At 37.5% G+C, this 24,851-nt stretch overlaps 1 protein-coding gene across 1 annotated transcript in view; it reads left to right on the top strand.

The window, feature by feature from the left end:
- Positions 1-1,133: 1,133 nt before the first annotated feature.
- The window catches only part of LOC150103638 (T-box transcription factor TBX20-like), a 129,851-nt gene continuing 106,133 nt past the window's right edge, over positions 1,134-24,851 (top strand). The window contains exon 1 of the mRNA XM_090398502.1: positions 1,134-1,342. Coding sequence (XP_090254628.1) covers positions 1,134-1,342 — 209 coding nt within the window. The remainder of the gene's footprint in view (positions 1,343-24,851) is intronic.

The raw sequence follows: 24,851 nt of genomic DNA, 5'->3' as shown, positions 1-24,851 counted from the left end.
ATATATATATATATATATATATATATATATATATATATATATATATATATATATATATATATATATATATAGATTTATCTAATATGTCTCTCTTGGATAAATTTAATTCCCACTCTTTATATATACACTCTCTGTCCAAAAAAAACCCGAACTTTTCGAAAATAGAAGAAACTAGTGGCGCCACCTGTTGTATCGTTTTGTTGTCGAAAGCGGCAACCTTCTTTAGTGTTATTTCAACTGTTTATGACATTTGTTTCATTAGAAGCCGAGTTATAGTGCCAAGAAACTGGAAAGCTACTAAAAAGCTCCTCGCTTACTACCTAAACGAGGTTTGGATCCATTCCAACCCAAGAGAATATGCCGCGATTACTTCGAAAAAAACAAAACAACACTACAACTAATCTACAACTATGAGAGTTCTTAAAATATAAGCCATGCTACGATTAGTGATAAGAATGTTACTGTTTATAATAATCATAGAAGATTTTTATTTGAAATGCATTAAAACCCAGAGCGCAGAAATATAAATTCGCAACCAACCGTTGTTATTCAGCTCTTGGAAATGTCATCGATGTCTGAGTTAAATATTCAAGATTTAAATAATGTCATGGAATTAAAAATATAAATTCAGAATGCAGTATTTTGAATAAAATTTATAGGAAATTGTGTTATTCAAAAACTGACAACAGCATCATTCTTTTGTGGGTGGTTGAGGGGGAAGTGACAGTCTACTAAACGATAGCTGAATGCGTTCTTTATTTCACATGGAATGCAACAGTTTTAAGAAAGAAATAAAAGCGTAAATAGAAGAAAACAATTAAGCAGGACAGATTATGATAGAAATATCCACTGAAAAACCTTGGCCGGGGAAATCACTTTTAAGCATATTTTTACTTCTGTTAGGACCGCTTTCTATCAAAATGTAATTAAATACTGCATCTGTCGTTTCGTTTGCTTTAAATGCATCGCACCTATTTCTATTTCCAGAAAAGCTCGTCGAACGAACGACAAGTCCAGGACAGCTAATAGAGACGGTGGCAGCATCCAAGTTCCCGCTTCTTGAAGACAGGAAGTCGGGGCGAATTTCTTCCTCAGACGAAGAGTCGAGTCCTAATTGCCGAATAGACGTCGCCATGGTCACCAGTTCAGACAGCGAACACGGAGGATCTCACGATGCCGAAAGCAGAGCCGGTCAAGGGAAGAGTCCTCCAGAAAACCCAAAGATCGTGGGCAAGTGTAATTGCGAGGAATTGTTGAAAGTCGATGCCCATCTCGAAACCAAGGACTTGTGGGAGAAGTTCCACGAACTTGGGACGGAGATGATCATAACGAAAACGGGAAGGTAAGTAGTTGATTTATTTAATTACTATGACGTTTCACAAGCGTCAGTCTTCAATTTTGTAATGCCCTGGAATGCGCTTCAGATGCAGCAGTTTACGTTTGATGGAAAAAAAAAATTGAGCCATTCTTTTCAAAAACCGAAGATTAAACTTTTTATAGGCCTAATTATGGTAAAAGATTATTGGAAGTTAATCTCATCTCCGTAGTCTGCTGTCGACCAATTGCATACACTCTTAAAACAGTTTGCCTATTATGCAGAGAAATTTATTTATCTCATTTATTTATTTATTTATTACTTAAAACAAATTAGTTTATTGAAGTTGCAAAATGGGCTAACGGATGTCAGAAAGGTGCACTAAATTAGGTTTCCGCATTTAGGATACTAGAAATATCGTCAAGTTACGATCTTTTGGTGTGAATAAACTGTCGCTAAGTTTCCCTGTCGTTCTTGGAAATGCGTTCTGTGACACATTTCGTGATCAAAATCAACTGATCAGTAATTAATATCAATTAACAAATTAACAGTAATTGCCAAAACGCCTAAAAGTAAATTCAACCTCTTCGGGTGAAAATTGTGTTAAACAGAAAATCATGAAGCGATTCATCTAAACATTGCGGGTGTGTCGTTGCCCGACTTGTGTTCTTTTGCTTTAATTTTTCACCGAAATTATTAAATGAAGTATCGTAATACAGTGAACTCTAGTTTATGCTGTTTCTATTGCTTTATAAATTCAACAAAAAACAATTTCTTAAAAATTATTTCTTTCCGTACGAGTTTTACTCACGTTAGGTCAGAATGAAATCCATCTCCCACCTGAAGACATTCACAAACATCCATTCGAATTATCAGCTTGTTGGTTGAAGACCAGGACCAGTTGAACATCATCTGCTGTTCAATAACACAATGTGCTTCTTGAAGTCAAACTTTCACCACAAAACAGTACTAACGTGTTCATAGTTACCAATTTCACTAACTCTGACAATCCTACGTTGCCAGTACGTTTACTGAAATCCAGCCTTTGTACTTCTTATAGCAAACACCTTTTTTATATTGTTCCAAATGCAACGGGAAAATATCTCGACTAGAAACACATTTGTTGGAGTTCTTTAGGACAAAATGATTTTCTAAATGTTTATGCGTCTGATACTTACCAAAATGTCGGATAAAGTCAAGGGCCGCATGCTGATTCACGATCAGGGTTCTAAAAATTTCTTACTGATCATTTCTTACTGGCTTTTATGTGAGCCATCGTAGCTCAGTCGGTATAGACGAAGCCCTTTGGTCGGGAAGACTTTTCAGTGATGTAAGAAACTTTGCGGTCTCTTTCGACTAAAGGTGAGTTAGTCGGTCTCATACGGTGGTAGAGGGTTTTTTACCCAGAAACTCGGAATCTTCTGTTCTCTCAGAACAGACAAACCAAACCCGTGAACAGACACGGATCTATAGTCGTAAAATACATACTTAATCCCTAATTAGGAGGGCTCAACCCGTTCTCAGGGACGGGGAGGAAAGCGGGGAAACCCCCATATGAAATAAATAAACTGGTTTTTATTTCACATATTGACTTTGAACGTTACACCATTGAACGCTGTTATTTGTCATATCAGTTGTGAAGACGCAAATAGCTGTTCGTTTATATTTTTATTAATGAGATTGTCGTGCAATAAATTTGGACTTTGAGAGTAAATTCTGAAACACGCGCGTGTACAAAAACAAAACAAACAAACGAAAAAAAAACAAAAAACACTGACCTTTCAAAGTAAATTACTACAGAAAAACACTAAACTTAATAATACACGATTTAAGGGATTTTTCCGATAATGTCAAGACTTCTTGTCGATAACTGTACTTGGTGGGGGGGGGGATAACTAAACGAAAATAGATTAGGTTAAGCAGAGCACAAATATAGAAAATAACTATCGTCAGGAGTAGTACGATTAAAGCAGTTAGCAAGAATGGAGTAGGAAGATGTGAGATAATACAGGAAGAACATCGTGAAGTGAGAAGAGAGTGGATTGCCGACGGTCGCCACCTTGTGAGAACATTTTCTCACAATTAGTTATCTGAAACATTCCTTAAAAGGTTCGTCACGTAAGAGTTCTTGGAAAATAATATCAATCGCTATAACTGAACTAAAATGCGTCTTTGGATTAATATGCCGTGGATTGTCATTTGTATCGGCTTTGAATGTTACATCAATCTTATCAACTGAAGTATTCATATTAACATGCAATATTCCATAAAACTAATCGTAACAATAGATGTTGAAATCTTTATTATTATTCTCCTTTGCCAAAGTTTCAAAAGTAATTAGTATTCATATTAAACCAGGGGCGAATGCTGGTCTTGAAATTCACGCTTGCTCTTGTTATCATTCAGAGAGTGAGAGGTGTGATTGAAGTCTGATTAGCGGAATAATGAATTACTGACCATTTAAAACTATACATTTAGAAATTTATGTACGTTTAATCACGCAAATACAAATGATACAATAACATCGTCATAAAAAGTTGGTTGTAACTGAGCGGAAATGGCTATGCGCGCGCATGAAATCACGGTGCTGCAGCGAGGACCTGGAAGCTCCTACAACCGAGCAAGCAAGGTTGAGTAGACGAGCAAGCATCGGCCTTCGATACACAACGCAAATCTCAATTATTGCCGCGCAAGCTCAAGACGTCTTCTGTCTACAAAAATAAAAGCCTAAATGGAATGCTTATAAATACGTGCATTTATTAACCAATAAATATTACTTCTTTCTCAATTAATGAGCTTGCGCAGCCAGCATGGAGAATTCGCCCCTGGATTAAACTGATTTTAAATACACGTCTAATTTCGTATGTAGTACGCAGGTATTACAGGTCCAACATGTGGGATTACGAAGTATCCATTCCCGTTTGTACACAGAAAACTTAGTACTTATAAAATAAAAAAAAGGTTGTTTTACCACAGAACCCCCCTCCTCATATTCAAATACAACTTGGTATCATCCACTGCTGATAAACATGCGAAAGATAATCAATATCCTATTATCGTCAGTGACCATAATTAGCCACTGATTATCTTTCACGAACACTGGTTCGTTTGGTAAAGTGAATGACGTCACTTTACCAATATCTGAGAGCCTGCGCGAGCACCCATGTCACAGTGCTCAACCCCCCCGTCGCAACGAGTTACGTCTACAGATTTTAATTATTCATAATCGTCGTCGGATTTCCTGGCACGCGCCACGATTTAACGCTACGCGGAAGAAGTTAAATTCCGAATCCTGTCTCGTCCGCGGTGATTTTGAGGAATCGCGAATGTCACTCGTCTAGATAACAGGGGTGGAGAATCAGATCGCAGGTGACACTCGGTAGAGGACTGTCATATGTCGCTGGAGAGTTAATGAATAGGTCAAGGGGTTAGCGTCACTAAACACCCTTGTCATATGCCGTCATCATCTCTGTCGCCAACTGGCACGTGCAACAGACGCATACAAGGCTACCGGGAAAGAACTATTTAAGAATCATTTGGATTAATATACACTGCCTCTGCGGAGAATTGGGTGACTGCCATCTAAAAACCTATTGTTGCTTGGTGAGACGCATTTGCAAGCTAGTTTTCGATCTACAAACGCGTAGTTTGAACAGAAATGAATGCACGTCTCTTGTTAATTCACTCCAGTAATCATCGTTTAACTAATCGACGCTTCTCCTTAGAGTAATCTCTAAGGAGAAGCGTTTAACAAACCTGAGTATTCTTGATCTGGCTCCCACTGACGAGACCTCAAAAAAAGGTCGAAACCGGTCTGGGTAGTGACCCCTCCCCCGTAATGTATAACATCATACATGTCCTCTAGGAGATGTGTTTTACATTATGGGAAATACTAAGGGTGCTTACTTCACCTTTACTACGAGTTGCCCCTGTCATGAAAGGTTTGATTACTTTATAGCTTTTATATTCAGCACGAAACTCTTGTAGTTTCTCTATTCTGCTTTTAAAATAATGTTGGATTCAATATCCACTTAATTTGAATAATTTTGAATCGCCGAAGTGAAGCCTTTTGGCTCTCTTTTTCAGTAATCGAAAGATCTTTTTTTCCACATGCAAACACCAACCCTTCAGAGTTGGAGTTTGCATGTGTCGAGGAAAACGATATGGCGATGATGGTTCCAAAGGACAGAGGCATGCGGAATAAAGAAAGAGGATGAGAAGTTAGCTCGGTGAGTTTGGAGCTGAACGGTGTATGGATGTTAATCGTAAATGAACAGAGAGAGGAGTAGAGGAAATAGTGGCGACCCGTTTAATGGGCAGCCAGTATTCATGGGAGTTACAGAAAAGACACAATGTAGAAACAAAGCATCTGTGGGATAACAACTGGAGGGATTAAGTGAAAGAAGGTCATCGATTAAGAAAGCAGCACTCTTCTGGATACAAATCAGGCATCCTGAGAAAGGTTTTTGGGTGCACCATCCCAGATGTGCGAGCAATATTATAAGGTTGGACGAATTTGAGATTCATAATAAAGTGTTAGGAGTTGAATAGAAGAGAAGTAATGTTTAGAACGAAAAAGAATACCAAGCTCTCTTTTTGGAGGCTGACGTGATGCGTCTATGCTTTAATAGGCTAAATGTAACAGTCAGCCCAAAAAGAAAAACACTGACATTTGACAGAGTGTTATCAAAAGTGAGGGTGAGCGAAGCTGGAGTTTTCCCCCCTCAGGGAAATACAACAGGATTGTGTTTCTGTTAGCATTAACTTTTGTAAAATTATCTTCATCCCATTTAAGATTGTCTAGAAGATTAGTCTTTAAGGCATTGACTTGGCCATAGAAGAACTTAACGCTTGAGTCATCTGCGTACTACAATATGCGCGATAAAACTAAACGTAATGTCATTCGGATGTTATTCATTTGAACATTTTTTATGTGACTCCCACCAATAAAAGGTTGTAAACCACATTAATATCGTGCATGGGCTAAGGATTTTTTTCTCTATATTTATTTACTTATTTTTGTATTTTTTATTCATATTTTACTGTTCCGGAAACGTACTCTAGAGATTGAACGTGGACTTTTTCAAGCCACTTCAGGCCTCCAATAAGCTACGCAGTTGTCTCACACCAGGAATGAGATTCATCTCCCACTTAAAAACAACCACAAACATTTATTCTCTTGGAGAGATTCGAAGCTTTTAAAGCTACAGATATCAACACACCATAGTAGATTATTGTCAGATTCCTCCGGGAGATCTGGAGTCAGTTTGCTTTTGACTGCGTTTAAACCTCCTTGCACTTGTTGCAATCGAAATGCTCATTTGGTGCTTGGTATAAATATCGTATCATTGACTACTCGGTATTTTTTAACTTGGTTCTTTCGTTTTCTATATGTGAAGTGTTTTTCCTGGTATTTAAGGGGGGGGGGGTATGTTTCTCATAGAAAACTTGGGGTTTCTACAGAATAAAATGACACTAAGGTTATATCATTTGAGTAATTTTAAAATACATTTCGGAACGACTCTTGTAATGATTTCAGAAAGGTTTAAAATCAAAATGGAACTCTCATCGACGTTTCTGGCGATTGTGATCCTTCTTAATATTTCTTTCCATTTCAATGACCATTACGTTCATATCAGGGCCGAATGCTGGTCTTGAAATGCTCTTGTTATCATTCAGGGAGTGAAAGGTGTGATTGAATTCCGATTAGCGGAATAATGAATTACTGACCATTTAAAACTACATATTTAGAAATTTCTGTACATTTAATCGTACAAATACAACATTTATTTTGCAAATGATATTCTATCTTTTTCAATTTAGCTACTTGAATACAAATTCTACCCTTCGGTTCTTCTTTATGAACTGGTCAATAACATCGTCATAAAAAGTTGGTTGTAACTTAATTTTCCCAAGCAACACGCACACTTGTAAAGGGTGGCTGAAGCTCATTGGCTAGAGCTACTTTGCCTGCGTATGGCCTATGTTTAAGCAATAGGGTGAGATGACGTGGAGGGAGCGGAAATGGCTATGCGCGCGCATGAAATCACAGTGCTGCTGCGAGGACCTGGAAGCTCTTACAACCGAGCAAGCCAAGGTAGCTTTGACTAGACGAGCAAGCATCGGCCTTCGATTCACAACGCAAAGCTCAATTATTGCCGCGCAAGCTTTAAGACGTCTTCTGTCTACAAAAATAAAAGCCTAAATGGAATGCTTATAAATGCATGCATTTATTAACAAATAAATAGTACTTCTTTCTCAAGTAATGAGCTTGCGCAGCAAGCATGGAGAATTCGCCCCTGGTTGATATACAGATGAAAGTGAAACCTTCGTAGCTTAGTCGATTTCCACGAAGACTTTCGACTGTAAAGATCTAGGTTCTAATCCCGTCCAAGAAAAGACCATTTATAAGGGCTTCTTCAGCTGAAGGTGAGTTAGCCATTTCATGCAGAGAGAGCAGGATTTTTTCCTCCCAGAAACTTGGGTTTTTCCTTCCTCAACCAGGCAAACACGAATACGCGCAATTTAAATCCAGAATATATATTTAGTGATAAAAATAACCACCTTATTCTAAAATTATGGTTGCGGAACTCAATCTAGGCAGATTGTGGGCCTCTTAAGGACCTGGAAATGACTTGGATTATTATTAGTAGTAGTATAGATAAAGATGACTTATTGATGTTCTGATTAGCGAACAAAAAAACACCCGAAAAAAAAAAAAAAGACGATTTCCAGGCTTTCTTCCAATCTTATGAGCATGTCGTTTCTGTCCATCGCTTCTGTTCACGCTTTGATGAAATTTGCATAAGCAATCTATAATGAAATAGAACATGTACTTTTAATGTTGGTTTGAATTGAATCATTCGACCAATAACTTTTCCTAGAGTGTGAACTTCGTTATTATTCATTTATAAATAAATAAATAAAATAGTTCTTCATTATTAGTTCCAAGATTTTCTGTTAGCAAACTGTTAGTATAGTGGTAACAGCAGCTGCAGCACGTACTACGCACTAAAGATATTAATTAGAGTACGCCTGTTGTCCGTGAGTTTTCAAATCAGCTTGGAATTTATGTGTTCCCAATGTTATAAGAGTAAAGGTTACGTAGATATTTTGGGTTGTTAATCAGCGATTAATATGATGAAGAGCTTGTTTATTTGACAGCTATAAATTATGACTTGCAATTATCACGGTTTTTTTTAGCGCATGAAGTATTGTAAGTTCAAGGGTTTGTGCTTTATTCTTTGCGCTACTGATATTGGGATTTCTTTTTCTATGCTGCCGTATCTCGCATAATATATGAGACGCATCGTATATTACAATAAGACCTTTCCAATGTTATGCTACAAAGTCATGTAACGGTATACAGCATCTATTTTATTTCTGAAGTACGCAGCCTAGTTTGGCTGAGCGGATAGAGAACCTGCTCTGAAACCCACACGTGGTTTTTTCGCGTCCCACTATGACACGAATGTCTGAGAGAGTTGTTTTTAGGTGGCGAGCAAATTTCGCCGTTCAGTGTAAGCCCATTTGCTGTGAAATCGTCCTGCTTAGTGGAGGCCTGAAGTGGCTTGAAAAAGTTCATCGTCTCTAGATTGGAATTGACGGATTACACTGGCCAACAAAAAAAAAATTTCTGCTGATTATGATCTGACACTTGTTTTTTACTGATTTGGGTGCACTGATTTCAAATATCAAACCCATTTTTCTCTATCACATCAGGTTTCTCCTCTATGGCGTTTTCTTTTTGCTAATTTGTAAGTTTTTGATAGTCTTAAGGAGGCAGTACTATTTAGAGGATCAAAAAAATCGATTTTTTAATATTATTTTCTGAAAGTATGTACTTTTAAAAATCTGTTCCTAACTTTTTATCAAGAAATTCGAAAAATTCCCTAAGATATAGCCTTTTATTCAAAGCGGTGCGCAGATCAGAATCGGAGCGCTCACCGCTCTCGCTTGTTAGTAAACGAATAAATGCGTAAGAACCTGCAACGGCACGTACTGGCGCTTTGAATGCGAGAGAGGCCGATAACCGACCTAATACATTTAGGTGATGAAAAGTAGGCGATGATAACTGCGTGCTATATGCGTCATAGCGGGCAAAGATCAATCGTTAATCGATCGTGAAAGTATGATGAGCGCTTATAACGTTTCAATAAAGTCTCTGGGTTTTTTGTGTTGTTAATTGCATGCTAGTCGGCAGTGAAGAAAATACATCATGTCTACTACTCGAAATTGTGTCAATAGTGTAGATTCCTTCTGCTACATTTGTGGCAGCTTTACTGTTCCCAGTCAAAGGACAAATATCACTGATTTCGTTAAGAAAGTGTACTTTGCGTACTTTGACGTAAAAATTGCAGATCAGGACAAGTCATGGGCTCCAAATAAAGTGTGTAAGTCATGTGTAGAAAATTTACGACAGTGGAGCAAGGGAAAACGCCAAAAATTAGCTTTTGGCATTCCAATGATTTGGCGTGAACCGAAAAATCACGTAGATGATTGCTATTTTTGTTTAGTTCAGACTTCTGGTTACTATAAGAAGAATAAGAAAAAAATTGTGTATCCAAATCTCGACTCAGCAATTCGGCCAGTTGCTCATTCCAATGAAATAGCCGTGCCAATTTATAAAGGACGTTTACTAACAAGCGAGAGCGGTGAGCGCTCCGATTCTGATCTGCGAACCGCTTTGAATAATAGGCTATATTCGGGAATTTTTCGAATTTCTTGATAAAAAGTTAGGAACAGATTTTTAAAAGTACGTACTTTCAGAAAATAATATTAAAAAATCGATTTTTTTGATCCTCTAAATAGTACTGCCTTAAAACTATGAAAAACTTACAAATTAGCAAAAAGAAAATGCCATAGAGGAAAAACCTGACGTGATAGAGAAAAATGGGTTCGATATTTGAAATCAGCGCACCCAAATTAGTAAAAAACAAGTCTCATATAAAAGTCAGCAAAAATTGTGTTGGCCAGTGTTATCTATCCCTTAGCCGGTCCGCGATACTAAATGTACGATAGGCACATTTATCCTTCTTGTTTTCTTACTGCAGAATACCAATTCAAGCAGGATTTGCCTATTTTGCACATCTCAGAAGAATGTCCAGGGCTTCATTAAGCACACACATATATAGAAATATATAAATGGCTTAAGCTTCTTGATAATAGAAAGTTGACTAAATGGGCGGGTTAAAACGAGATGAACAAAGATTGTCTGAATAACACTCCCCTTTCAATATCTTCTCACCTACTTAACGGAAGTCCAACCATGCGAAGTTTACGTCAAGAGTGAATACTTCTGCGCATGCTTCGAAGAAAAGAAAAGATTCCTTGTGCGAAGTGATTTACGAGATGCGATTATTATCCCCAAAACACTCGTCATTAGACCACAATAAGAAGCACGAACGCGTCAGGTCCAATTATACAAGCGTAGGTTGGATGCGTGACTCGAGCCAGCGCCTCGAATCTTTTATTGAACGATCAAACCCAATCTCTTCCCTCCCTACCCCGTTCCTTTTCACGCCAGTTTAAACCACCAAAATATTTACTCGAGTCGTTTATTTGTCAGTGGGTATGTTGCCAAGCCATCCCCAGTTATTGATTATACGGACATAGCCTGTTACACGAGGTCAAGTCCAGACGGTGTGGTCGACTTGATTTACGGCCGACCTTCTACAGTTACAGTGCTATGGAGATGGCGGATCACGCTGTGCCTTGTTAATTTATGATCTACTGTCTCGAACTTATTAGTAACGCTTGCTGAAAACGTTCGCTGTAAAGAAAATGAAAAAGAATGTTAAGAGAAATATTTACGGATGGGACAGGACCATGCAGAGTTCAAGAAGCTGATTCCATGATCAGACACCTGCACACGGATGTCAAGAATAGACTTTCAACCTGCTTTGTTACTTTCTTTTTGCACTCATTCTGCAAGATGCTAGCAGGCACACAGCTATTAAAGGATTGGTTTTCTTGTGGGTGGTACTTCATTAGCGTACTGTACAGGTGCAGTCCAACCTTATAAGCTTCCCCGGTGTAATCAAACCCCTTTCCTCCTAAAGCAACGGCGCTTACGACGCAGTTTTTAAGTTGTTTTTTTCTTAACTAGAATACACCCTCTCTCTTCCCAAGTCGCTTCTGAGAATGGCGAAAAATTAATGATTTTATCAAGTCAAGAGGTGTCCAATTACACCCTTCACCCCCTTGGGGAAGAATAAAATCTGAATATTGCAATCTCCTGAGTGCTTATTTTATTTTATTTTTTATTTTATTTGACCGTGAGAAGGTCTTTTAAATACCATCCCCAACAGAAGCGATAAATTATGAATTCTTTGCTAAAAAAAGTACAGAATATATCGTATAACAATCCATATCACTGAAACGTTTTTTTTTATTCATCAAGCATCGTTCAGGTCGAATCGAGTATCAAAACATAATCTACGATAATTATTAAGATTACTTTGTTTGTCTGTGCACTTTTATATGCTTACATGGATTTGGGATCTTTACTCAAATTTATTAAAGCATCTGAGATAATTTTCTTACTTCACAACTCCAAAGATTCCAAATTATTATTATTATTATTATTATTATTATTATTATGTGACACCTCCAGGGAGTCCAAAGACTCATCGAGGGAAAGTGTGTGTGCCAACAGCATCGAACGATTGTTCCCTTCCAACTACTAACTGCGCTCAAACTTGCTTAACTTTTTGTGAGCCATTAGTAGCAGAGGCTCCTCCAATCGACCAACCTTTGCTGGCAAATTGTGAAACCAGAAAAAAAAAATGCACTCGAATTAAATTATAGTAATAGGGCTTTAAAACGTTTTCTTTCTTATATTATACGGGAATAGCATGGAAGTCTTATTTGCTATTTACCACGTTTGATTTTCAGATACTAAATAATAAGTTTATTTGTTTTCTCAATATCCAGTGAGCAGAATCAGGTTTGGGAGTACCCCACTCAAAGCGTTTTATGAAGCATCACACAAAGCATTACAAAACAGTTAATCGAAGTCTTCTTCCAGTTGCGATTTCGACAAATGGCAGCCTCCTGTTGTTTTCATTTTTCTTGCCTTGAGTTCTTTTATCGAATCATATTTGCAATCACTGTGCACGGGAATAAATCTTTCTACGTACAATTACTTAGAAGAATCTCAAAAACAGTTATTCTCTAGAAATTACAGCCGAAGTAAAAGTCCAACGAGGCCAGTATTTCATTTCTACAATTTCTACTAGAATTGATAGGGTTAAGAGTAGGAAGTACAACCTCATGTAGGGAAGGTGCTTCGGGAAATAAGATAACGTTGAGTGCATTGGAGATTACGGAAAATAATACATATGGAGCTAAGAGTAACGATTTAGCTGGCACATATAGAGAGATAACTGAGAAGTTCCTTTTTCTATATACTAATGCCAGGAGCATTAGGAATAAATGAACTCAATTAGTAACAGTGATCGATGCAATCTCTCTAAAATTATTGGTATTAGCAGTGGCGGACGGTGAAAATTTAAAGTGAGGATGCTCACTTAAAAAAAAAAAAAAAACTGTAATCAGTAACGAATTTGTTAATAAATAAATTTACGTATTAAAAATTGCTTTATTAAAAATATTTCATCCTCACCACGAACAAACACCAATAATAAAAGTTTCGTATCAATAGCAATGACAATCGCAAACGAATATCGGCGTTAGATCGCAGTGCATTTGTTTCGTGTAACGATAACTGAAAAAATATTATTCTTTTCACATTTTCAACAATGACACTCGTCATAATCCAGCCTTGTATCTATAATGAATAAATAATTACTGTATATGTTATTTTAACAAAATAAAATAAGATTTACAAAAAAAAGTTCACCACGAACACGCGCCAATAATAAACGTTTCATATCTCACAGAAATAAGGCGCGGAAGCATACTAAAAATACACTGCCGCGTGGGCAGTTACAGTTGGGAATGATGCAACGTGCAATGACAAGGGCAAACGAATATCGGCGTTAGATCGCAGTGCATTTGTTTCGTAATCTAAAGCGTTAATCGAACAATTCCAATGATTAACTATTCAATCAATGTCAAAACATAAGCTGTGACCTTTAACATGTTGTATTGCATTTATATACAGTAATGTTGTGAGCATTGTTATTATTTATAAACACAAACAAAATTTAAATTTTTCATTTTTTCTTTAGGGGGGGGGGTGCTGCAGCGTAGCAGTGCTTATGTACGGGCCGCCACTGGGTATTAGTGAAACATGGTTAACAGAGAATGATGTCTTGACAGAAATAGAAGTAGAAGGATGTACTATTTTCCGGCAGGATCGGAGGAGAAACCGGATGGACGAGTATGCTTATGGTAGCTGATGAGATGCACCCTCTAAGGACAGAAAACTCAGAGGATAATGCGCATGACTTTGAAGGTGTGTGGTGTGAATTAGAGGTTGACAGGACCAGATGTAGACTTGGATGGTGCTATAGGCCAGAGAATGTAGAAGTGAATGAATTTCATAAGCACTTAACAAATGTCTTCAGCAGCATGTGTCGGAGGGAATGCGACGATCGAGAGTTTTGGATTTGATTACAGCGTCACAGGATTTGGTAGTGGCTGAAGTGTCATATTTGCCTCGTTTGGTGAAGGTGACCATGTGGTATTGATCTGGGGATGCACAGGCATGCGAAAGTCTTAAAGAGAGAAGAAATGATATGGAATTGTAAGACAGACGATTTTGATAGCTTAGAAATCAACTTGGGGCAGTGCTATGGATGGAGGAATTAGAGGACAAAGAGGTTAGTGGTGCATGAAATCTAGTCGAGGAACATTTGTTAACAGCAGTAGTAAAGTGTATACCACGAGTGAAAAAAATTAAAAAAATTTGGGATGAAATTGGATGACCACTGAAATTAAGAAAGATTTGCAGATAAAAAAGAGGTTATGGAAAAATTATAGAATGAGAGGCAGTGAACAGTTGCATGAGGAATACAAAGTTCGAGCAAGATAGTTGACTACATCTCCGAATCCAAAAATTAGAATAATCGAAGAAAATGTGTTGAATGATATTTGCAATTCTAATTTATTGCAAAGAAATTATTATTACCGAATATGAATTAGCATAATCTAAATCAAGAAGCCTGGGTTAGATTTGAAGGAGAGGATACTGAATGGATCCCCATAAGAAAGGGTGTGAGGCAAGGGTGTGGGATGTCTCCATGCCTTTTTAATGTCTATAGTGAATGGACGATGAGGGAGGCCTTGGAATATCTGAAGGATGGAATAAAGATAAACGGACCCCTGATAAATAATAGAAAATGTGCAGATGACTTATGAGCAAAAAAGAGGAAGGCTTTCAAAGAATTTCGAACAGACTGAACAGGGTTGGAAATCAGAGATATGAAATGAAAATAAATGTTCAGAAGACAAAAGTGATGAAGATTTCAAGAAAGGAGATGAGGGAAATCATTTTGAACTAACAAAGAATAGAGAATTTAAAAAGTTTTGAATACTTTGGGAGCTGGATAACAGATGACAATAGATCTAACTATGAAATTATGAACAGAATTAAAAAAGCAAAAGCAGTATCTTTCCAAATATACATAATATTAGGAGACAGAAATCTGAACAAACAGTTAAAAGTAAGATCCTCAACACAATGATCTGGAGAGTGAGGACGTACGGATCTGAGCCCTGGACGATCAATAAGGAGATGAGTGACCGATTGAATGCATTTGAAATGTGGTGCCTGAGAAAAATGGATCGTATCAGCTGGACTGAAAGAGTGAGCAATGAAGAGGTTCTTAAAAGATTCAAGATATGGAAAGAGACTATATGGCTAGTATCCAAAGAAGAAAAATAGCGATTGCAGGGCATTTGATGAAGGGTTCTTCTGGAGAGCTCCTCAGAATAGTGTTACAGGGGGATGGTGGAGAGAAGGAGAGGAAGAGGAAGACTCTGACTGCAATGGAAAGACAACACCAAAGACTGGACGGGCAAGCGTCTTACAGGAGCATAAGAGATAGAGAGAAATGAAAAGGACTGTTCATCAGCTGCAACCCTCTTAAAAGAGGAGGCCACAGGATTAGATATCATCTGAATCTGCGTACTTTGGATTATACAACAATGTAAATACATGAAAATGTAATATTAATTATAAGAAAACTGTTATTTGAAAACATTCACAAAATTAGAATAATTTTAACGTAGTTCAAAATATTAGATTATTCCAAATAATCTGAGGGACTGACTCGTGCGTGAGGAATCGTTTGCGCGTGGATTTCAGTTAATCATTTGCTAAACATGGATCGAACGAGTGACATATCGGAAGCTAAGAAGTTTCGCATGGTGTCTCTACACAAAGAAGGCCAAACTCAATAGTTTATAGCTAAGGAATTGAAATGTTCTCAAGGAAGCAAACGTGAGTAGAGTATTGAGACAGTATTCTAATAACCGTAGTTTTCAAAACAATCGCTACAATGGCAGTCGAAAGGTAATAACTACATTAAGATGTGAGAGGAGATTAAAGAATATCGTGAAGAAAAACCACTTCCAAGTGTAAGGCATTTTCACAGGCGATGGAAAGAACTAAGTGCGATGTGTCGAAATCTATGAGAGAGAGAGAGAGACGTTCAGACGACTTCACAAGTTGGGTTTTAAATCACGTGTGCCTAAGACAAAGCCACTCATGACTTCCAAGGAAAAAGGCAGCTAGAGTACGATGGTGTAAGCAAAGACTGATATGGGGCTAAGAGGAATGGAAAAAGGTACTTTTTAACGATTAAAAGTATGTGTGTTCCATAGTCATCAAAGGATATGTTTAGAGTCTTAAGCAAGAAACATTTGTCAAAGAATGCATGAAATGTTCGGTGAAATTTGCAACCTCTATCATGGTATGGGCTTATTTGACTACAGAGGGTCCAGGTAGGCTGTGTTGTATACGAAAGAGTCAATTCCAAAGTGTACCAAGAAATTCTTGAGCACTTTATGTTGCTGGCATCGGAAGATTTATGTGATGGTGATTTCCTTTTCCAGCAAGATTAATCTTCTTGTCACACTTCCAAGACCACTACTAGATGGCTCAAAGAAAGACAAATCAATGTAATTCCTTGACCGACAAACTCGTCAGATTTAAACCCCACTGAAAATTTGTGGGGAATTATGAAGAAACGGCAAGAAGTTGCCGTAATATTTTGAACCACGTTAAAAATTATTTAAGGGTCAACCACGAGGAATTTTTTCATTATGTGGCTAGCAAAAGAAGGAATGATTGTGGATGAATGGTCTTGCTAGGTGGAAAAGGTGGTCTAATGACCAATGCGAATGATATTGTAGAGCTGTTTAATGATTACTTTATTAGAGTGTTTCAATCTGGAGATGGGAATCTTATGCCAAAGAGGATGGAGAGGTTGACGGAGTAGAAGTAAGTGAAGCGGATGTATTTACAATAATAAGTACTCTGAATGTCAGCCAAGCTGTGGGAGTGGATGAAATTTCGCCAATAGTCTTAAGGGAATGAGCTAAAGAACTAACAGCCTTATTGACTTGCTACTTAACCACCTACCCGCCCATTATGGATCAAATACGCATCCTCATTCGCTTCGTATCCATCATATATTTCAATATAATATCAATGATATTACAATTTTAACATGCACTTCGCATCCATGATAACCTTGACGTCTTTAGACGTCTTGGTCGGTAGCGTGGTTAATGAAAGCCTTGCAACTAGAAAAGTCCCTGGGGAGTGGCAGGAGGTAAGATAGTGCCAGTGCATAAGGATGGTGGGAGAATGAAGGTATCATTTTATAGACCGGTATGTGTTACTTCTGTGGTTAAGGAATTAGAAAAATTGGTAAGAGATCGTATGGGAAGATGAAAATAATAATCTCTGTGAAGGTTAAAGGGTGTTCTTTCAGTAATCTCGTTAATTTTTATGATAAAGTAACAAGAGTGGTTGACGAAGGAAATGCATACACTGTCATTAATTTTTAGGTTTTAAAAGGCATTTGATAGGGTACTACATAATTAACTGATATTTAAGCTGCAACGCATTGAGTTTAGATGTTAAGTTTGTGGGGTGGATTGGCAATTGGTTGTCTGATAGATATCAAAAGGGTTATATATGGAGGGGCAATTTTCCACAGGGCTGTATGCTGGGACCACTACTTTTCAACCTGTATATTAATGATATTGTTACTGAAATTCAAGGAGATATTCAGCGTTTTGCGGATGACGTGAATCTGGGGAAGGTTATTGAGAGTAGTACTAATGTAGTGGCTCTTCAGGAGGATCTGAATAAGATGGGAAGATGGAATACCAATTTAATGTTGCCGAATGCAAGGTTTTGAATTTTGGGAACTGCAGATGCGATGTTGCATTCTCTATATGTGGAAGTATGCGCTGGAAGAAGTTGAGAAATCACGGATTATGGTGGATCGAAATTTGAAATTTAAGGGACATGCTGCACAGGTGATTAAGACAACTCAGAGGATTGCTGCAATATTAAGACGAACATTAATCGGCAGAGGTGAAATGGTAGTGATTTCACTGCATCAGACCACATCTGGATTATTGTGCTCAAATCTGGTCACCGAGGTTTAGAGAGGATGAAGATACGTTGGAGAGGATGCAGAGGCGATTGACAAAAATGATTTTAGGACTGCGGAATATTGCCTATAGGGATAGATTGAAGTCATGTAATCTGCGGTTTGTCTGATAGAAGGTGAAGGGGATGATGTGGCTGAGACGTTTAAGCTCTTGAGAGGCATTTACCGGATGAATACGAGATTTTTCAGATAGTGAAAATAAAGAAGGGGAGCGAACCAGAGGGCATCACTGGAAATTGCGCAAAGAAGTGATGTATAAGAGAGTGAGAAATATTGTTTAACGTGAGAGCGATGGGTGAGTGGAATGCATTGTCCGAGTATGCTGTGAATGCCACCAGTGTGAATGAATTTAAGCTTCAGTATAAGAGATATGTTACAGGTAGAAAAGATTTACCCGTAAGTCTGTAGACTTTTGCGATACACGTATACTTATTTCACATTGTAATATAATCTAATGTATATTTCTTATATAATGTATGTAATTGTTAATGGTATAGGCCTCTCTATCTCTCTCACTCCTTCGATGAGTCTTTGACTCCAGGAGAAATGCACTCTCGTCTCACAGACGAGATATCTGTAGGAGTTCATACCAGCGATTATACAGGTGACCCCACATAGCACATAATTCACAGACTTAAACCAAGTATTTTGCATCCTGTACTTCAGTTGTTCTGATATTACTACCTAATATATTCACGCGGAGCCATCTTTTGCATGTGTTGTGCATCCGACGGTAACTTACTTGGCCGTGTAACATATCCTTCAGGCTTCGGGTGGACTGAATATATATTCGGGTGGACCTAATATCAGATGGGAATATTTTAAGGAAATTTGTGAATTGTTTTCATGATATATAAACACTTTTAGAAATTCCAAAATACGAACCGTTGTAGAGTTTGTCTTAATTATTCCATTCTAACATAACTTTGATTCCTTAGAAAGCACAAGTAACGATTCTTCACGTATCCGACAGATAGCAAACCGGAAGCACGAGATAATTTCTCGAAACTTTCTATGGTCGAGTATCGAACGACACAGTTTGTGCTGTACTAGGCGTGAACGTGTTAAGATTCTTACAAACATCTAAAAAAAAAGAAAACATGGAAAGATGTTACCATATGATTCGGAAAGTTAACCATAACATTGTCAAAAAATAGTGTCCATCGAGTATGATCTGAAAAATATGCCAAACCTCTAAAAAATGTGCCTTTCAGTCTGTTCTGAGTTTGAATTATCAAGCGCATCTCGAGAGATTCTAAACCATTAGTAAGACGTAGATGAGCCTTTTCTCTCCCTTATATATTTTAAATGTTTCGTGAACGTTAGCCATTTCTTATTATTTTTAAAATTTTATTTTATTCCTATCCATGAAAAGTTGTAAACCAATAGTACATTGGTATCACTGGTCCCGATATCTACTCTAGGTTTACAAATATTAAATGGCTTAAGGATTAGAGCTAGATTATCTTGCTTCAAAGATACCAATATCCTCTGAAAATACTTTTCGAGCCACTTCAGGCTTCCAATAAGCAGGATAAATATGATCACGGTTACCTTTGCTTTAGACATAACATTGCTGATATTAAATTGATAAAAGACATTGTTTTGAAAGTTATACGAACAATTTTTCTCCTCATTTTTTTCAAATACTGATTAATGGCAAAAACCATTCTCACAGCACCATTAAAAGCAATACGTGCACAGAAAATGGGATGGTTTGAGGTTAACTGATTTTCAGCGAGGTATCGTCATAGGCTGTCATATCAGTAATAATCACTTTGTGCAATTACAATCTTACAAAAGATAGAAACGTGATGATGACGAAAATAAACCTAAGAAAGTGACTACCAGACTATGTAAGTTAGCGGAGGAAGAAATTGTGAAAATGTATGCCTTCCTCCAGTGCATTGATGGATTCTCTCAGCGAAGCGTTCACTTTCATAGAACGTTGCATACCATTACGTCAATTTTCGCGGAAGAATTGCTACGTAGAAGACAAGCATTACCTCCAACGATACCCGAGCTCAACTTGCTTGGTGCGAAGTTATCGTACGTAACTGGACGGTAAGTATGGTATGGCTGCAGGTTAGGATTAGAATTCCTAATAAAATTGTATATAAACGTGATCCTTTGTTGGATGTTTTAGTATTAATTTCCTATTTCAAAAAGTATGGAGTATCAATAATAAAAGTTGGTAAACCTACTATTTTTCGAGGGCTGACCAACTTGAATGAACAGTCTGACTACTACTGGTAAAGAGCTGGACTGGATTAATAAATGTGATAATTATCACGAGCTTGCCTTTACTAAGTATTATACGTTATGACATATAGCTATAAGTGAAAGCCCATTTATGAGGCGTCTTTATGAGCACCTATTATGCAGAGTGTTTCGCTGCTCGTGATCAGAATATAAAAGTGGTTGCCTAAGCAACATTAATGATAAAAAAAAAGAGCTAAATGAATAATTGAACGCGAATTGTGAAAACCTGGTTACTGCTTAGAGAAGCGCCAAAGCATTATTAGGAATATTTGTCTGGAAGCAAACAGTGTTCCTGTGAGAATTGAATTAAACACAAGTATCCAGTCATCCAACTAACTCCAGAAAAAATTGTGACCAAAACGCCTCTTTATATATATCAAGCTCTTCGTATTACTTAGGGCAAAAGGAAAATGGAACCAGAGGCGTCTTCTTCAAAATAAATCTTACTGAATTTTTCTAAAGAGACAGAACATATGCTAGCAATTTATTTTGAAGAAAATGCCTACACGAAGAAGAGTCAAAGCGATTTTGCCTGCGTCTGCACTGTCACCTAATGAAGGTGTACTTTTCATCCAATTATGCTCACTCTTCAACATACTTACTAAACTCTTCTCTTACAACTGTCTTCGAAGTCTTTCTTTCCAGTATACTCAAATGTGTGTTCCTTTCAAGTTTCCCTCTCAGTTTTAGGAAATAAACTGACGTCATTCCAAGTGAAATCTAGGGAATAAGATAAATGAGCTTTTGTTTTATTTATTTATTTTTTGGTCCAAAATGTTTGCTGAATATGTTGAAATGGTTTGTTTAACGTTTCTACCAGATGAATCTTATTGTTTATTTTTCTACATTAATCTCCCCGACTTTTAATTAGAGCCTCCTTAGTACGGGGATAAAAAATCTCATCCGGGAAGTCGCAGAGTTTTCACTCCAAGGAACTTTGAACTTTTCATCCCACAAAACGAACAAACCGGCAAGAAAATAGACACTTTTGACAGATGTAGCAGACTCTATAGGTAGAATTAACCTCCTTATGACAGTCAAGATTTGTAACAGACCACCGGCCCTAACACATTAAGGGAAAGATTGAGGGCGACCGTTAATGGTATAGTTCAGTGAAATATGACTATCTTAATCATACACTTAATTTTATCTGAATATCAAATTTCTTATCCTTTCAACGTTTTGACAGAAGAAAACTTTGTACATCGTCACCGATGTCTTCTTGGTCTTTAACTTTTTTCGTGGGGGTGGGGGATTGTACCAGCTAGAAATTCATGCATCCTCGGTATTATTACGTGATCGCCATAAACTAGTGTCGCGTTCTAGGAGTGTTTAACATAAGCTGATGTTTATTATTACCATCCATCCGTAGGACTGTACTAAGAGCTGGTTGATTATTTTTCTGCAGTATCTTATCATTATTCACGAAGTCAGACTATGTTCCCCCAAGTTATTATACTTTCCCTACACCTCCTTTTAGCATTTCTGGTAATCTCGTCACATCTTTGTGGTTTAATGAAAGTTTACTTGATTTAGAGCCAGTCCAACCTCAGAAGACAATTCAATTGTGTTCTTATTTTTATCTTTTAATGACGCCATCAAAAGATAAAAATACGCTTCACATAGCCATTTGTGATTTTTCCTCTCTGAGTGCATTCTCTATTTTCTCTGCTATGCTATTAAACCAGAAGTTTTCATCTGAGCCTTTGTTTATTAATTTCCCTATAACTTAGTCTATTATAATTATTTGGATGCTGCTCCAGCCTTCTCCTGTATCATCTTCTTTCAGTAATCCACTGCATTACCTTACTGATTAAATAATGCTGTCTTTCCTTCACTCTTATCTCCAAAACACCCTCCAATGCTCAGTATCAGCATTGCTCAATGTTTTACTTTAATAGTGACAGTGACAAGCCTTGAAATGCATTTTCTAAGCTTCAGTTGCGATTTTAACAAAGTGGTCGTGATGGTCAGATCTTAGCTCTGTATGTCCTAGTATTCCATACAGAACTCACTCATTTACTATTACTTATGAGATAAAAAATCATGTTCTTGAGGATATCATCAGGCGAGACTCAAGTGTACAAGTATGAGAATAGCCAACATCTATTGATGTTGGCTATTCTCATTCCAATTAGCTTACATAACTGAAGGAATCTCTCACCATTGTCACTGCAATTACCAATGTCACACGATCCGATTACTCATACGTAGTAATTGAAAACGGTGCCAACCTGGGCACTCTTTCTCTCTATATTCTAAATCTTCAGTAGGATTCAGGACCATAGCAGCTAACCACTTTCAGAACGTTAATCTCAGTTTTAAATTGCACGCTTAGGAGTCCTTCATTAATAGTTTTACCCAAGAGGAGCACTATTAGCATTTCTCTGAAGTGAACCATCCTACACCTTGCTGATATCAACTGACAGTACATGAATTTTCTGTCATTCTTACTTCCTGTAGAACGATCTCCAAATTGTGCTGTAAAAATTCTTCAGTGAGGACAGCAAGCAAAGAGACTAGGTTCAGTCTCTTTATGTTCCAGTTCCGTATGGAAAGAAAAGTTTTACTAGATCTGTAGAAGAATGATTTTGTGTTTGTTTCAGAACCCACCAAAACAGTCGCAATTGCAGACATGGGACAAAAACCTATCTTTCCAACTCCCTTCGGCTTAAGCAACCTAAATCAATTATGAATGAGATCAGATGAAGTCCAGCGATTCTTTCGGAAGCAGTGGAGTCCATGTAACTGCAATGACCGCAATTGCTAATTAGTCATCAGCTAATATTAGGAATTTAGTGTATTAGTGTAAAGTCGAGCAGCTCAAGCAACAGGGAGGGACAACATAGACATCACTACTTTTTTTACAAAAAGTAGTCATCTCTTTGTAGCAATGTTTATTTCGTATTCAAATTCAAAGCTATAAGCAGATCCAGCAACAAAGTCAGCTTTCTTAATCTATGAAGATCTTAGTATACCATTTGAAAGGTCTAAGTGCATCCTTTTATTTCCAAGTGTCCGAATGGAAGAATTATCGGATCGACATGGGGTAAGTAAACTCCCCTCCCCTTTCCTGTGATGAGATAAAATAAGGAAATCTGATCTTGAGTGATTTGGGTCTTGTACAGAAGCTCCTTGGAAGGGCCACTTGTTTACGTTTGAGGGTAGATAAAGAATGCTTCAGCATTGTCGGAGAATTATTTATCTTAATCTTCCTCATCCACTAAGATGGTCTCTAAATTGCAAATTTTGGATATTCATCCTCAGCCTTGTTAGCCAAGTTGACAGCCTCTGGGCTCCCTAACAAACAAGCTCAAATTCCACTGTGGCATGGAGGATTGCGAAAATCTTTGGGTTGTAGACGATTTTCTTTGCTGGTGTAAGACCACAATTCTACTTATTGAAGACCTGAAGTATTTTGCATAAAAAGTACCATGTTTAGTCTATAGAAAATAAAAATCAGATTATTTTAGTCCATCCAAAGTATTACAGTAAGTACGACTTTTCCTTGGCAGATTTACATCAAAAAATGAAGAAGGATAGATTTATTGAAAATAATTCACCGATTTGGGGGAAACTGTTATATTCGTCATCAAAATATGGCAAATTAAAAAAATTATTTCTCAACCAAACAAGTTACCTAAACTGCAAAAATTACTGTAATTGGCTTTTCTGATAGTATTCGAATCTGAAAGATTTTCGATTCCTTTTTTTTTTATTGGAAAGATGAAATATAAAAATGGGGGTTATGGACATTTAGAACGTTTTTTCTCTATAGACATTCAGGTTTAAATTTAGAAGTGCACGCTGAAATGAGGATAATCTACAAATAGGCTTTCAGTTGTGGTGCAGTCTACAAGTTCATTCCAAGTATGGGTGGTATTAAGGGAGCGAATCACTTCGTTACCAGCAGCAGTGTATACGAAAGTATGTATGCTATACTTCAAACGAGATATATTTTACCGCTTTTTTTTGCTTTTTTTTGTACACACGGCACTGTATTAAAAAAGTTATAATGCTGTTCAAGCACCTGAATAGTTTCGATGAAGAACAGCGTTAGGAATTCTACACAGCTTGTGCATCGTTTATTTCACGAGCAACTACGGCACCCTGTAGATGATGGGTGTTCCCCTGTACGTGCTCAGAGGGCAATAATTCACACCTGTAATGTGATTGCCTGCAGTGTTAATAAGGATACCTCCAGAGCCCAAGAAGCCTTTGAATATACGTTGCAGACCACCAAGTGTGTTAGTTTCTCCCTATCCCTTTTCTCACACCATTTCTTCCGTACATGTATACCAAAAGAAGAGATTAAGTATACAGGGGCGTACCTTCAGTCTATCGTTGTGCATATAGGAAAAGCAGGATTTCATTTTATGTAATGATCCCAATATTTCAGAGCCATCAGCTTGCCATAAAAATGTTTGTTCAAGTTTAAGTAAACATGTATGAACAATAAGTGTATAATGAGGCCACCCAACTGTATGCGCAAGCTCTCTTCTAAGAACAGAGTTGTTGTAGGGTTATAAGAGAGAGAAGAAACGCGAAAAGCGATAGAAACGGAACAGACAGAAACAGAGATGCAGGACACTGCGAGACCTTTCCTTACATTGAGCGTGATTTAATGCGACCTCTGAACATCTCGTAGCGTCGCCAAGTGTCATGATTTACGGCAT

This window comes from Typopeltis vanoorti, chromosome 9, assembly GCF_054136105.1.
Source record: "Typopeltis vanoorti isolate ZY-2024b chromosome 9, IOZ_Tvanoo_1.0, whole genome shotgun sequence".
Taxonomy (NCBI): domain Eukaryota; kingdom Metazoa; phylum Arthropoda; class Arachnida; order Uropygi; family Thelyphonidae; genus Typopeltis; species Typopeltis vanoorti.
The sequence above is the reverse complement of the archived record's forward strand: the minus strand, read 5'-3'. Positions and strand labels throughout refer to the sequence as shown.